The 15,350-nt window shown below is 47.4% G+C and overlaps 1 protein-coding gene across 1 annotated transcript in view; it reads left to right on the top strand.

Moving 5' to 3' along the window:
* Positions 1-15,350, top strand: part of LOC121580685 (potassium channel subfamily T member 2-like) — a 48,131-nt gene that overhangs the window by 6,346 nt on the left and 26,435 nt on the right. Inside the window, exons 10-13 of the mRNA XM_045224662.1 lie at positions 7,429-7,609; positions 9,250-9,414; positions 9,685-9,821; positions 10,086-10,149. Coding sequence (XP_045080597.1) covers positions 7,429-7,609; positions 9,250-9,414; positions 9,685-9,821; positions 10,086-10,149 — 547 coding nt within the window. The remainder of the gene's footprint in view (positions 1-7,428; positions 7,610-9,249; positions 9,415-9,684; positions 9,822-10,085; positions 10,150-15,350) is intronic.

Genomic DNA, 15,350 nt, shown 5'->3' with positions numbered 1-15,350 from the left:
ACAGCTGTATGGGATTTCTGCTAATGTGACTTGGTGCATCCAAAGGCAGTGTCCGCGATAGGTATAATACCAGGAGCCGCTTGTGGATTAGACAGCTCTAACACAGTTCCACCTCCGACACCGCCTAAACAAAAGCTATGCGGGTGTCGGCTAGCGTGGGTATGATTGAATCTAGGCCTGAGTCAACAGACAGTTGGTAAATAGACAGTTAGTTAGTAGACAGTTAGTCAATAGACAGTGAGTAGACAGTTAGTCAATAGACAGTTAGTTAGCAGACAGCTAGTCAATAGACAGTTAGTCAATAGACAGTTAGTCAATAGACAGTTAGTCAGTAGACAGTAAATAGACAGTTAGTCAGTAGACAGTTAGTCAGTAGACAGTTAGTCAGTAGACAGTTAGTTAGCAGACAGCTAGTCAGTAGACAGTTAGTCAATAGACAGTTAGTCAATAGACAGTTAGTCAGTAGACAGTCAGTAGACAGTTAGTCAGTAGACAGTTAGTCAGTAGACAGTTAGTCAGTAGACAGTCAGTAGACAGTTAGTCAATAGACAGTTAGTCAGTAGACAGTCAGTAGACAGTTAGTCAATAGACAGTTAGTCAGTAGACAGTCAGTAGACAGTTAGTCAGTAGACAGTTAGTCAGTAGACAGTTAGTCAGTAGACAGTAAATAGACAGTTAGTTAATAGACAGTTAGTCAGTAGACAGTTAGTCAGTAGACAGTTAGTCAGTAGACAGTAAATAGACAGTTAGTCAGTAGACAGTTAGTCAGTAGACAGTTAGTCAGTAGACAGTTAGTCAGCAGACAGTCAGTAGACAGTAAATAGACAGTTAGTCAGTAGACAGTCAATAGACAGTCAGTAGACAGTTAGTCAGTAGACAGTCAATAGACAATCAGTAGACAGTTAGTCAATAGACAGTTAGTCAATAGACAGTTAGTCAATAGACAGTTAGTCAGTAGACAGTCAATAGACAGTCAGTAGACAGTTAGTCAATAGACAGTTAGTCAGTAGACAGTTAGTCAGTAAACAGTTAGTCAATAGACAGTTAGTCAGTAGACAGTCAATAGACAGTTAGTCAGTAGACAGTTAGTCAGTAGACAGTCAATAGACAGTTAGTCAGTAGACAGTTAGTCAGTAGACAGTTAGTCAGTAAACAGTTAGTCAGTAGACAGTTAGTCAGTAGACAGTCAATAGACAGTTAGTCAGTAGACAGTTAGTCAATAGACAGTTAGTCAGTAGACAGTTAGTCAGTAGACAGTTAGTCAGTAGACAGTTAGTCAGTAGACAGTCAATAGACAGTTAGTCAGTAGACAGTTAGTCAGTAGACAGTAAATAGACAGTTAGTCAGTAGACAGTTAGTCAATAGACAGTTAGTCAATAGACAGTTAGTCAGTAGACAGTCAGTAGACAGTTAGTCAATAGACAGTTAATCAGTAGACAGTCAATAGACAGTTAGTCAATAGACAGTTAGTCAGTAGACAGTCAATAGACAGTTAGTCAGTAGACAGTTAGTCAGTAGACAGTCAATACTTGTGTACTCTGTGTGTCCCCGTGTAAATAGCCAGTTTTTTTGTTGTTGTATTTTTCGTACATATTTCCCTATCACACTTTTAATCCTTCTACTAAATGTACTTTCCTGCAACCCGCCTCACTCAATGTGGAACGGATTCTATTATTGACTTACCTTTTATCTAGAATCTCCAGTTGAAACTAGCTAGCCAGCTAACTAGCTACTTGCTATTAGCCACCGTTAGCAGTTTTCACCCAGAACATCGGATTTTCTGCCGGAATAACTGAATCACTGGACATTAACACCGGATCGCAACTAGCTAGCCGCAACCGAATGGATGTTGCTGTTGGCTAATCACCACTGCCCCCGAAGCAAGCACCAGTTTGCCTTGAGCTAGCCTCAAGCCAGGTCCATATCCCGGCTATCTACCTCTCTGTCTACCGGAAGGGAGTAGCCAGCTAACTAGCTACTTGCTATTAGCCACCGTTAGCGGTTTTTCACCATTGTCCGTGGCCTGCACTACCTACCAGCCAGCTCTAGCCTGGACTATTATTGGCCAGTCTGCACTGTCTGCACAGCGCGACCCAGAACATATCGGTTTTTCTGCCGGAATCACTGAATCACTGGACCTTTAACACCGGATCATCGCAACTAGCTAGCTGAAACCAAATGGATGTTGTTGTTGGCTAATCAGCCTTGAGCTAGCCTCGAGTCAGGCCCATCTCCCGGCTATCTACCTCTCTGTCAACCGGACGGGACATCCTCCTAGAGTCGACACGGAGCCCCGCCGATCCATCACGACTGGTCTGCCGACGTAATCGTCTGTGGTTTCAAGAGGCTTCCCATTGCGACGACCACGAAGATCCATCTGCTAGCCCCGGCCCGCTAGCACACGCAAACAACAGCCGTGCTTCCTGCTAGCCTGTGCTGTAGCACCAATTCGAACTGCACTCGGACTCACATATTGCTGTTCACTGGACCTTATGATCACTCAGCTGCACAGCTGATGCCTGCTGGACTGTTCCTTTACACGGTACCCTGTCCTGTTTATCTGTTTAGCCTCAGCCCAAACTTTCATCGCCATTACCAGTAGTTGTCTTAGCTCTCTCGAATAACACCTGTGATTGCTTTATGCCTCTCTCCCATGTCAATATGCCTTGCCTATTGCTGTTCCAGTTAGTTCTTATTATACAATTTCACTTTAGAGCCCCAAGTCCCTCTCAAACTGCCTCAAATAGCTCCTTTGTTCCACCCCCCATACACGCGGAGACCGGCTCAATCGGTGCCTCCAGTGATGCTATCTCTTTCATTGTTACCCAACGCTTAGGTTTACCTCCATTGTACTCATATCCTTGTCTGTACATAATGCCCTGAATCTATTCTACAACGCCCGGAAATCTGCCCCCTTTATTCTCTGTACCCAACACACTAGAAGACCAGTTCTTAAAGCCTTTAGCCGTATCCTTATTCTAGTCCTCCTCTGTTCCTCTGGTGATGTAGAGGTTAACCCAGGCCCGGCAGCCCCCAGTATCACTCCTACTCCCCAGGAGCTATCATTTGTTGACTTCTGTAACCATAAAAGCATTGTTTTTTTGCATGTTAACATCAGAAGCCTCCTCCCTAAGTTTGAGTTATTCACTGCGTTAGCACACTCCGCCAACCCTGATGTTCTAGCAGTGTCTGAATCCTGGCTTAGGAAGGCCACCAAAAATTCAGACATTTCCATCCCCAACGACAACATTCTCCGTCTAGATAGAACTGCCAAAGGGGGTGGAGTTGCAATCTACTGTAGAGATAGCCTGCAGAGCTCTATCATACTATCCAGGTCTGTGCCCAAACCCCATCTATCCTCAGAGTTCGTACTGCTTGGTGACCTAAACTGGGATATGCTTAACACCCCGGCCATCCTACAATCCAAACTAGATGCCCTCAATCTCACACAAATTATCAAGGAACCTACCAGGTACAATCCTAAATCTGTAAACATGGGCACCCTTATAGATATCATCCTGACTAACTTACCCTCTAAATACACCTCCGCTGTCTTCAACCAGGATCTCAGCGATCACTGCCTTATTGCCTGCGTCCGTAACGGGTCCGCGGTCAAACGACCACCCCTCATCACTGTCAAACGCTCCCTAAAACACTTTAGCGAGCAGGCCTTCCTAATTGACCTGGCCCAGGTATCCTGGATGGATATCGATCTCATTCTGTCAGTAGAGGATTCCTGGTTGTTCTTTAAAAGTGCTTTCCTCTCAATCTTAAATAAGCATGCCCCATTCAAAAAATTCAGAACTAAGAACAGATATAGTCCCTGGTTCTCCTCAGAGTGCCCTTGACCAGCACAAAAACATCCTGTGGCGTACTGCATTAGCATCGAATAGCCCCCGCGATATGCAACATTTCAGGGAAGTTAGGAACCAATATACACAAGCAGTTAGGAAAGCAAAGGCTAGTTTTTTCAAACAGAAATTTGCATCCTGTAGCACTAACTCCAAAAGGTTTTGGGACACTGTAAAGTCCATGGAGAATAAGAGCACCTCCTCCCAGCTGCCCACTGCACTGAGGCTAGGAAACACTATCACCACCGATAAATCTACAATAATCTAGAATTTCAACAAGCATTTTGCTACAGCTGGCCATGCTTTCCACCTGGCTACCCCTACCCCGTTCACCAGCTCTGCACTCTCCGCTGCAACTTGCCCATGCCCCCCCCCCCTGCCGCTTCTCCTTCACACAAATTCAGACAGCTGATGTTCTGAAAGAGCTGCACAATCTGAACCCCTACAAATCATCTGGGCTAGACAATCTGGATCCTTTCTTCCCGGAGTACTAGCTGCTGCCGATCGATGTTTCGGTGTTTGTCTTGTGGTCTTTATTGTTTACACCTGTTTCCCATTATGTTGGATTGTATTCCCTATATTACCCCCTGTCTCTCATTGGTTATTTTGTGTGTGATTGTTCTTTGTCATTTCGGCAGTTGCTTTGTGATACGGGTCTTTGTGTTTTCCTCCCTGTTTGGAGGTTTGTTGTTTTGTACGTTTTTACTGTGTTCAGTAAAGTACATTGCCAGCCGCTCTGTGTCCTGCGTTTGACTTCGCTGACCGCATACACGTCGCGTGACAAGTAGACAGTCAGTAGACAGTCAGTCAGTAGACAGTCAGTCAGTAGACAGTCAGTCAGTAGACAGTCAGTAGACAGTCAGTAGACAGTCAGTAGACAGTTAGTCAGTAGACTACCTCATCCCCATATTGTTATTTATTTTGCTCATTTGCACCCCAGTATCTCTATTTGCACATCATCTCTTGCACATCTATCATTACAGTGTTAATACTACATTGTAATTATTTTGCACTATGGCCTATTTATTGCCTTACCTCCATAACTTGCTACATTTGCACACACTGTATATATATTTTCTGTTGTATTTTTGACTTTATGTTTTGTTTTACCCCATATGTAACTCTGTGTTGTTGTTTTTATCGCAGTGCTTTGCTTTATCTTGGCCAGGTTGCAGTTGTAAATGAGAACTTGTTCTCAACTGGCTTACCTGGTTAAATAAAGGTGAAATAAATAAATAAAATAAAAATAGACAGTCAGTAGACAGTTATTCAGTAGACATTCAGTAGACAGTTAGTTAGTAGACAGTCAGTAGACAGTTAATCAATAGACAGTTAGTCAATAGACAGTCAGTAGACAGTTAGTCAGTAGATAGTTAATCAATAGATAGTTAGTCAATAGACAGTTAGTCAGTAGACAGTTAGTCAGTAGACAGTTAGTCAGTAGACAGTTAATCAGTAGACAGTTAGTCAGTAGACAGTTAATCAGTAGACAGTCAATAGACAGTTAGTCAGTAAACAGTTAGTCAGCAGACAGTCAGTAGACAGTCAGTAGACAGTTAGTCAGTAGACAGTCAGTAAACAGTTAGTCAGTAAACAGTTAGTCAGTAGACAGTCAGTAAACAGTTAGTCAGTAGACAGTTAGTCAGCAGACAGTCAGTAGACAGTCAGTAGACAGTTAGTCAGTAGACAGTCAGTAAACAGTTAGTCAGTAAACAGTTAGTCAGTAGACAGTCAGTAAACAGTTAGTCAGTAGACAGTTAGTCAGCAGACAGTCAGTAGACAGTCAGTAGACAGTTAGTCAGTAGACAGTCAGTAAACAGTTAGTCAGTAAACAGTTAGTCAGTAGACAGTCAGTAAACAGTTAGTCAGTAGACAGTTAGTCAGCAGACAGTCAGTAGACAGTCAGTAGACAGTTAGTCAGTAGACAGTTAGTCAGCAGACAGTCAGTAGACAGTCAGTAGACAGTTAGTCAGTAGACAGTCAGTAAACAGTTAGTCAGTAAACAGTTAGTCAGTAGACAGTCAGTAAACAGTTAGTCAGTAGACAGTTAGTCAGCAGACAGTCAGTAGACAGTCAGTAGACAGTTAGTCAGTAGACAGTTAGTCAGCAGACAGTCAGTAGACAGTCAGTAGACAGTTAGTCAGTAGACAGTTAGTAGACCAGATGGTAGTGGAATGAAAGGTTGGCGATTAGCCATGTTATCTAAGGCACTGTTTTCTATAAAGCCAATAACGTCATGCCTGTATTTGTACAGTATAAGAGACGCTGGTTATCAATGGCTGATAGTGAAAGATATGCCAACCGCTCTTCTGAGTGTTCTGGGTCTGACTATATCATCTGAGCTGATTGCCTTGGGGGTAATCACTGATAAGTGATCTCAGTGGTGCCTGTCTAATCCTTCTACCCCCCCTTACCCCACCCCACCCCCCCCAAAAAATATATATATATATATATTGTAAAGTGGCTATCCCACTGGCTTTAAGGTGAATGCACCAATTTGTAAGTCGCTCTGGATAAGAGCGTCTGCTAAATGACGTAAATGTAAATGTAAATGTAATTTGCTGCCCTGCCCATAATGTGTGTGTGTGTGTGTGTGTGTGTCTGATTGTATTGTTTTTCTCTGTCCCTGTATGGTCATAAAGTAATGCTTATAGTGATACACACACACACACACACACACACACACACACACACACACGTCTGGTAATCCATCAGTTATCATTTCTCAAAACAATGTATCTGTTATATATATATATTAAGATGTGATGTATATGATGTAAACAAAACAAAAACAGATGTTAAATTAAATAGCAAATTTGAAGTGTGTCAGGTTGAGACACTACTGTCTGTGTAGACAGAATATTCCTGTAAAGGTCTGTTTGTCCTGGCTGGTAAATACAGATTTACAGGAATGACAACATTGCTTCATTCCCTCCAAAAAATCCATAATGTCCACAGAAGAGATTCACTCAGAGTGGCCAAGTCTTACTAATACATTTACCGGACCAGTGGGATCAAAGGTTAGGATACTTCCAATGTCAATACATGACTGACATTCAAACTGAAAAACAGAGCAGAGCATTTTTGTTAAGAAATACGTCCTCAGATATATCACGTACAGCATATCAATCATTATTAACAATGACGTATGTTGCAAAGGCTTTTGAGGAGATATGAGTGACTATTTACTGTATAGGGAGTTCAGTTGCAAGGCTTGTAGGTTCATGTTTCTTCTCGACCAAAACCTTATGGGCCGGTTTCCCGGTCACAGATTAAAGTTTAGTCCTGGTCTAAATAGCTCAATGGAGAAGTTCCATTGAAAGGGTTTTTTAGTCCATGACTAAGCTTAATCTCTCTCAGGAAACAGGCCTGTGTGTAGCAACAGGAGTTTTTCTTGAACCACTTCATACAGTATGTTTCAGTTTAGACACCAAGAGACGATTTCCCAGTCACAGAGTAAGCCTAGTCCAGTGGTATCTCCAATGGAAATATTTGTCTTATTCTGTATCTGGGAAACTGGGTCCAAATGTTCCAGTGACACCACTCCCTTCACACTGCTTCCCTGTATCCCTGGTAGTATCTGTGGCATCCAGCACCTGGAGCGGGCGGGCAAGAAGCTGACGGTGTTCTACTCCTGGTACTTCTGCGTTGTGACTTTCTCCACGGTGGGCTACGGCGACGTCACGCCCAACGTGTGGCCCTCCAAGCTGCTGGTGATCATCATGATCTCTGTAGCCCTGGGGGTGCTGCCCATACAGGTGAGAGTGATGGCCACAAACACACAGACACGGAGCGCACACACACACACACACACACACTATTACCACACTCCTATATGTTTGCTAAAGGGAAATCAACTGGACTAATGTCCAGTTGATGCCAAATCGATAGAACGTATAACCCATCATCTTTTTGAGAGTAGGGAATCAGATGAACTAGACAAATATATTAATGTTAGAGGCATTGTAGACCATGTTTCCGTCAGCGCCAAGAAGTCGAGGGACTGGAGGGTAGCATAGGCTGAGATGAACTCAGAACGGCAGTTCCAGAGGCTGCCGGAGACGTTTGTATGGCCTGTGCGTAGAGGAGAGAACAGGGATAGACAGACACATAGTTGACAGGCTACAGAAAAGGCTACACTAACGCAAAGGAGATCGGAATGAAATTAACTAAACATCTGGGGAAACGAGGCCTCCCTCACTAACCTTTCACTGAAACACTCAAATACAACTCTTCCAACTTCCACTTTAGAAATGATAATTGCTGTAATCTACAGTAGTTCAATGTTTCCAGGAATAGACTAACTTAGTTTATTCAGCTAGCTAACTTGGTACAGTATTCTTCTGTGAAAACCGCCCAGGGCACCGTATCCTATGACGCCATAGCTAACTAGCATGCTAGCATCCAATAACACACGGTTTAGCACCAATACTTGGTTACAACAAACTACCAATGGATCATTCATGTCCGTGTCTAGTTCCTTTCATAACGCAGAAGTAATTAAACGTTGGCTAGCTAGCACAAAGTCAGTCATGCTAGCTACACAAGTGGACTACACATCTCGAATGTTCAGAAAGTGAAGCTTACGTTGCAAAATTCTCATTGACGAAAATGATACAGTACTGCTAGCTGGTAATGTTAGCTAGCTAGCAGTGGCTGCGGTGTTGACTGTTTGAAAATGTAGCTGGCTAGCTAACCTCGATAGTTTCTCTATACTACACCTTTGTCTTTGATACCAAGACAACTATGTAGCTAGCTAACTTTACACTAATCAAATCATTCCGTTGAAATGTATTTAGTTGCTACAGTACTGCTAGCTGGTATAGTTGGCCAGCTAGCAGTGGCTGTGGTGTTGCTACCCGCTAGCTAGCTAGCTTTAATGGTCCAGGTAGTGGGTTAGCTAGCTAGCCTCGTGCTTCACCAGGCTCAGTTGAATACACTACAATACTTACCTACAATAACTACCTACAATAACTACCTGGATAAACTACCTACAATACCTAACTACAACACCTAACTACAATACCTACCTACAATCTAAATGCATGGTTTAAGCAGTGGCTGCGGTGTTGCTACCCGCTAGCTAGCTAGCTTTAATGGTCCAGGTAGTGGGTTAGCTAGCTAGCCTCGTGCTTCACCGGGCTCAGTCGAATACACTACAATACACAGGGTTCGATGATTAGTTGATTATCTGAATCAGGTGTGTTAGTGCTGGGACGGAAAAAATGCACTCTGTAGCTCTATAGAACCAGGATGGAAGAACACAGTGATAAATGTGTTGGATTGGGTGAACTGCATGCATTTAGCCATGTATTAAGCCTCTGATTGATTTGAGAATGGTTTTGCGCAGCATTAGCAGGATTAGTAAGTTGTGCCTGTGCTGGGTGCTATTGGTCAGTTTGAGCAGCTGGCCTACCTGTGGATGGAGAGACAGAAGTCGGGGGGGAACTACAGCCGCCACCGCGCCCAGACGGAGAAACACGTGGTCCTGTGTGTCAGCTCCCTCAAAATAGACCTCCTGATGGACTTCCTCAACGAGGTCTACGCCCACCCCGGGCTGCAGGTGTGTGTGTGTGTGTGTGTACGTGGGTGGGTGATTAGGTTGGTGTGTGTGTATGTGTGCGTTCGGCGTGTGTGTGTGTTTGTGTGTGTGTTTGCTTGGGTCTTGTTCATTTGGGGCACGCAATAAATATTTTTAAAAGACTTTGCAACAGAATTGTGCATTTCTTATTGGACAAGCCCAGGTAGTCCCTTGCTGTTTCTGTCCATTTTGCTCCATTTGGTGCCTAATGAACACGACCCAGGCTGTTTCTCTGTCTTCCTGTCTATCTAGGACTACTACGTCATCATCCTGTGTCCCACAGAGATGGACCCCCAGGTGCGCCGGGTCCTCCAGATCCCCCTGTGGTCCCAGCGGGTCATCTACCTCCAGGGATCGGCCCTCAAGGACCAGGACCTCATACGGGCCAAGTGAGTCACCAACACCAAGGGCTGCGTCTCAATCCGCTAAAAAACAGTCACCTTTCCTTCAACTGCACTTATGTGGAAGCGCCGGACTGGTGAAAGCCAATACTGGTTAGGAAATAGGGATCAACCATATAGCTTGCCTGTCACCTCTCCTGTTTTCAGATCAATGTGGGTAGTTATACAGTTGAAGAGAGATGAGGAGAGGAAGCCACTGTAGAGTATTGAGATGTACCCACTCAGTATTGAATGGGTGTCCTTCTTTTCCAGACTGGACAATGCAGAGGCTTGTTTCATCCTAAGCAGTCGCTGTGAGGTGGACCGCACCGCCGCAGTACGTACATTTGCTACTATTACCACTACACAAAGTGTTAAATCAGGGGCAGACTGGGACCAAGAGTCCAGCCCGCTGCCTAAAGAGGCTCCAGCCTACCAGGCATTTGGCCGAACTGACCTATGGCCGGTTCGTTTCTTTGTTAGATTGAGACTAAATTAATATTCGGAATATTCATAAACTAAACTTGCTGATACCAAAGGCATTTTAGCCAGTAATATTTCCACTTTTTTTTGTTCAGCTAGTCTGATAACGAAAGGTAAAGCTTTTTCCTCCTCTATTCACCCCACAGGAGGTTGGTGGCACCTTAATTGGGGAGAATGGGCTCGTGGTAATGACTGGAGCGAAATCAGTGGAACGCTATCAAATACATCAAACACATGGTGTCAAGGTGTTTGATGCCATTCCATTTGCTCCGTTCCAGCCATTATTATGAGCCGTTCCCTTAGCAGCCTCCACTGATTCACCCACACCAGTAGACCTCCATCTGTCTGTCTGTTTGTCTGTTGTTCTCTCTGGCAGTTCTATTAGAGTTCTAGTAGAGTTCTATTAGAGTTCTATTAGTTCTATTAGAGTTCTATTAGTTATTTGAGAGTTTTATTAGAGTTCTATTAGAGTTCTATTAGAACTGTACTTCAAGTGACTGTAGGGTATGACTCATAGAAAACATGCCTCTAATTTCTGATACAGCAGTTTATTCCGTTTTGTAGAGTTGAAGCTGTGTCCTGATCAGACTGGCTATAGCATTGTGGTGCTGTTTCAAAAATATTTTCATTGCAAAGTGAGTTGACAATACTATGATACATACCGGCAATAGCATCACTTATAATAGGACAAGCACCTATACTGTCACGGTGTTAGAAATGGTGAGGTGTGGAATCAGGCGCAGAAGCAGATGTACAGTCCAACAAGACTTTACTAGCGAGTGCAAAATAATCCAAAAAACGGCCAGAGGCCAACAGACGCACACAGGCGTCAAAACGAGCGCACAAACACAGGGCGCAAAAACTCTCCTCAACCGAGGAGGAAGTAAATCGTAACTGGCGTACCGAAACACTGGTAACGCACAAACACCTGACACGAAACAATTACACACAACACTACACTAACAACAAGGAAACTAAATAGGGTGCTTAATGAGACATAACACAAGACAGGTGTGGCTAACAGACAAAACTAATCAAACAGGAAACATAGAACATGCAACGGTGGCAGCTAGAATTCCGGAGACGACGAACGCCGAAACCTGCCCGAACAAGGGAGAGAGGCAGCCTCGGCCGAAACCGTGACAGTACCCCCCTTGACGCGCGGCTCCAGACGTGCGCCGACTCCGGCCTTGGGGACGACCCGGAGGACGTGGAGCAGGGCGCGTCGGATACCCCCGATGGAATTCCGTCAGGAGCGACGGGTCCAAAATGTCTCTCCTCGGCACCCAGCACCGCTCCTCCGGACCGTACCCCTCCCACTCCACTAGATACTGAAGACCCCCATCCGACGTCTCGAATCCAAGATGGACCTCACGGAGTACGCCGGTGCCCCCTCGATGTCCAATGGGGGGCGGGGAGTCTCCCCTATCTCATTTTCTTGGAGCGGGCCTGCTACCACCGGCCTGAGAAGGGACACATGGAACGAGGGGTTAATACACTTATACTCCACAGGTAGCTGTAATCTATAACATACCTCGTTCAACCTTCTCAGGACTTTAAATGGCCCTACAAACCGCCCGACCCAGTTTCCGACAGGGCAGGCGGAGGGGCAGGTTTCTGGTAGAGAGCCAGACTCGATCACCAGGTGCGTACACCGGTCCCTCACTGCGGTGGAGATCAGCGCTCGCCTTCTGACGTCGGAGGGCCCGCTGCAGGTGGACGTGTGCAGCGTTCCAAGTCTCCTCCGAGCGCCGCGCCCACTCATCCACCGCAGGAGCCTCGATCTGGCTCTGCTGCCAGGGTGCCAGAACCGGCTGGTAACCTAACACACATTGAAATGGAGTCAGGTTAGTGGAGGAATGGCGTAGGGAATTCTGGGCCATCTCGGCCCAGGGAACGTACCTTGACCACTCCTCCGGCCGGTCCCGGCAGTATGTTCTGAGAAACCTACCCACATCCTGGTTTACGCGTTCCACCTGCCCATTACTCTCCGGGTGGTACCCCGAGGTGAGGCTCACCGAGACCCCCAACCGCTCCATAAACGCTCTCCAGACTCTGGAGGTGAATTGGGGACCCCGATCAGCCACAATGTCCTCGGGTACCCCGTAGTGCCGGAACACATGGGTGAACAGTGCCTCGGCAGTTTGTAGGGCAGTAGGAAGACCCGGCATGGGGAGCAAACGACAGGCCTTAGAGAACCGGTCCACAACGACCAGGATGGTAGTATTACCTTGGGAGAGGGGAAGGTCTGTTATAAAGTCCACAGAGAGGTGGGACCATGGTCGTTGTGGAACGGGCAGGGGTAGCAACTTACCCCTAGGCAGATGTCTAGGCGCCTTACACTGGGCGCACACCGAGCAGGAGGAAACATAAACCCTCACATCCCTTGCCAACGTGGGCCACCAGTACTTGGCACTAAGACAGTGCACTGTCCGGCCGATACCCGGATGTCCAGAGGAGGGTGACGTGTGAGCCCAATAGATCAATCGATCCCGAACCTCGAGCGGAACGTACTTCCGACCCTCCGGGCACTGTGGTGGACTAGGGTCGGTGCGTAACGCCCGCTCGAGTTCAGCATCGACCTCCCACACTACCGGTGCCACCAGACACGACTCAGGCAGTATGGGAGTGGGCTCCACGGACCTCTCCTCCGTGTCATACCGCCGAGACAGCGCATCTGCCTTACCATTCTGTGACCCAGGGATGTACGTGATCTTAAAAGTGAACCTGGTCAAGAACATACTCCATCTTGCCTGGCGAGGGTTCAGCCTCCTCGCCGCCCGGATGTACTCCAGGTTACGGTGGTCCGTCAAAATGAGGAAAGGGTGTTGAGCCCCCTCAAGCCAGTGCCTCCACACCTTTAGAGCCTGTACCACGGCTAACAGCTCCCTGTCCCCTACGTCATAGTTCCGCTCCGCCGGACTGAGCTTCTTAGAATAAAAAGCACAGGGGCGGAGTTTAGGTGGCGCGCCAGACCGTTGTGAAAGCACGGCTCCTAAACCGGCCTCTGACGCGTCCACCTCTACCTGGAACGGCAAAGAGGGATCCGGATGCGCCAGCACCGGGGCCGAGGTAAACAGGTCCTTCAGCCTCCCAAACGCCCTGTCCGCCTCGGCCGACCACTGCAGACGCACCGGACCCCCCTTCAAAAGAGACGTGATGGGAGCTGCCACCTGTCCAAAACCCCGGATAAACCTCCTGTAGTAATTTGCAAACCCCAAAAACTGCTGCACCTCCTTCACAGTGGTTGGTGTTTGCCAATTACGCACGGCCGACACCCGGTCTACCTCCATCTTCATCCCTGACGCAGACAACTGATAACCCAAAAAGGAGACCGACTCCTGGAAAAACAGACACTTCTCTGCCTTCACATACAGGTCGTGCTCCACCAGCCTCCGCAACACTCTACGCACCAGGGCCACATGCTCGACACGGGTAGGCGAGTACACGAGAATGTCATCAATGTACACAACCACCCCCTGCCCCTGCATGTCCCTGAAGATCTCATCCACGAATGATTGGAAAACTGACGGAGCGTTCATCAACCCGTATGGCATGACCAGATACTCGTAATGGCCCGAGGTGGTACTAAAGGCTGTCTTCCATTCATCACCCTCCCTGATGCACACCAAGTTGTACGCGCTCCTGAGATCTAATTTAGTGAAGAAACGCGCCCCATGCAACGACTCAGTCATGGTCGCAATCAGCGGGAGTGGATAACTGTACTTCACCGTAATCTGATTGAGACCACGGTAATCGATGCACGGGCGCAAACCACCATCCTTTTTCTTCACAAAAAAGAAACTCGAGGACGCAGGGGAAGTGGAAGGCCGTATGTATCCTTGTCTCAGAGATTCGTCTATGTAAATCTCCATAGCTTTCTTCTCCTCCTGAGACAGAGGATACACATGGCTCCGTGGGAGCGCAGCTCCTGCCTGGAGGTCTATCGCACAATCTCCCTGCCTATGGGGTGGCAACCGCGTCGCCCTCGCCTTACTAAACGCAATAGCCAAATCCCCATACTCAGGGGGAACGTGCAATGCGGGCACCTGGTTTGGACTCTCCACCGAGGTAGCCCCTACGGAAACGCCCAAACATCTACCCACACACTGAGCAGACCACTCCATCAGAGCCCTCTCCTGCCACGAAATAGCTGGGTTATGGGTACTCAACCAGGGCATGCCCAGCACCACCGGATACGCAGGAGAATCAATCAGGAACAGCTGAATCATCTCCTGATGATCCCCCCTGCGCACACATCCTAAGTGGCGCCGTGACCTCCCTGATTAAGCCCGTACCCAACGGACGACTATCTAGGGCATGAACGGGGAAAGGAACATCAACAGAAACAAGGGGAATCCCTAACGCTAAACAAAACTTTTTATCAATAAAATTCCCAGCCGCGCCTGAATCTACCAGCGCCTTATGCTGGGAATGAGGTGCTACCTGTGGAAAACGCACAGGCATCCAAAAATGGGCAACAGTGAGCTCTGGGTGAGTGGGGCGCCTACTCACCTGGAGGGAATCCCCAGTGCGGGACCTGTCGTCATTTTCCCTAGGAGGCCATCCCCAGCACCTAGCCGCGGTGTGTCCTCCCCGACCACAGTTGGTGCAGTGGATGGACCCCCTAACCAACCGACTCCTCCTCTCTCTAGCGCCAGCGCCCCCGAGCTCCATAGGACACGGCTCGGAGGCGCTGGAGGGTGAAATGGACGGACCCCCCTCAGGACGTCCGCGGGTGGCCAATAGGTTATCCAGCCTGATGGACATGTCGACCAGCTGGTCGAACGAGAGACTGGTGTCCCTACAAGCCAGCTCCCGACGGACGTCCTCTCGTAGGCTACATCTGTATAGATCGACGAGGCCCGCTCATTCCACCCTGCATCTGCCGCTAGAGTACGGAATTCGAGAGCGAATTCTTGGGCACTCCTCCTCCCCTGCCGGAGGAAGACCAGACGCTCCCCCCCGCTTTCCCCTCCGGGGATGGTCAAACACCGCCTTGAAGCGGCGGGAGAACTCGTTGTAGGTGATAGTCTCGGCGTCGATCTTCCTCCA

Source organism: Coregonus clupeaformis, chromosome 14 (assembly GCF_020615455.1).
Source record: "Coregonus clupeaformis isolate EN_2021a chromosome 14, ASM2061545v1, whole genome shotgun sequence".
NCBI classification, from domain to species: Eukaryota; Metazoa; Chordata; class Actinopteri; order Salmoniformes; family Salmonidae; genus Coregonus; species Coregonus clupeaformis.
Note: the sequence above shows the minus strand (reverse complement) of the source record. Positions and strands in the feature narration are given on the sequence as shown.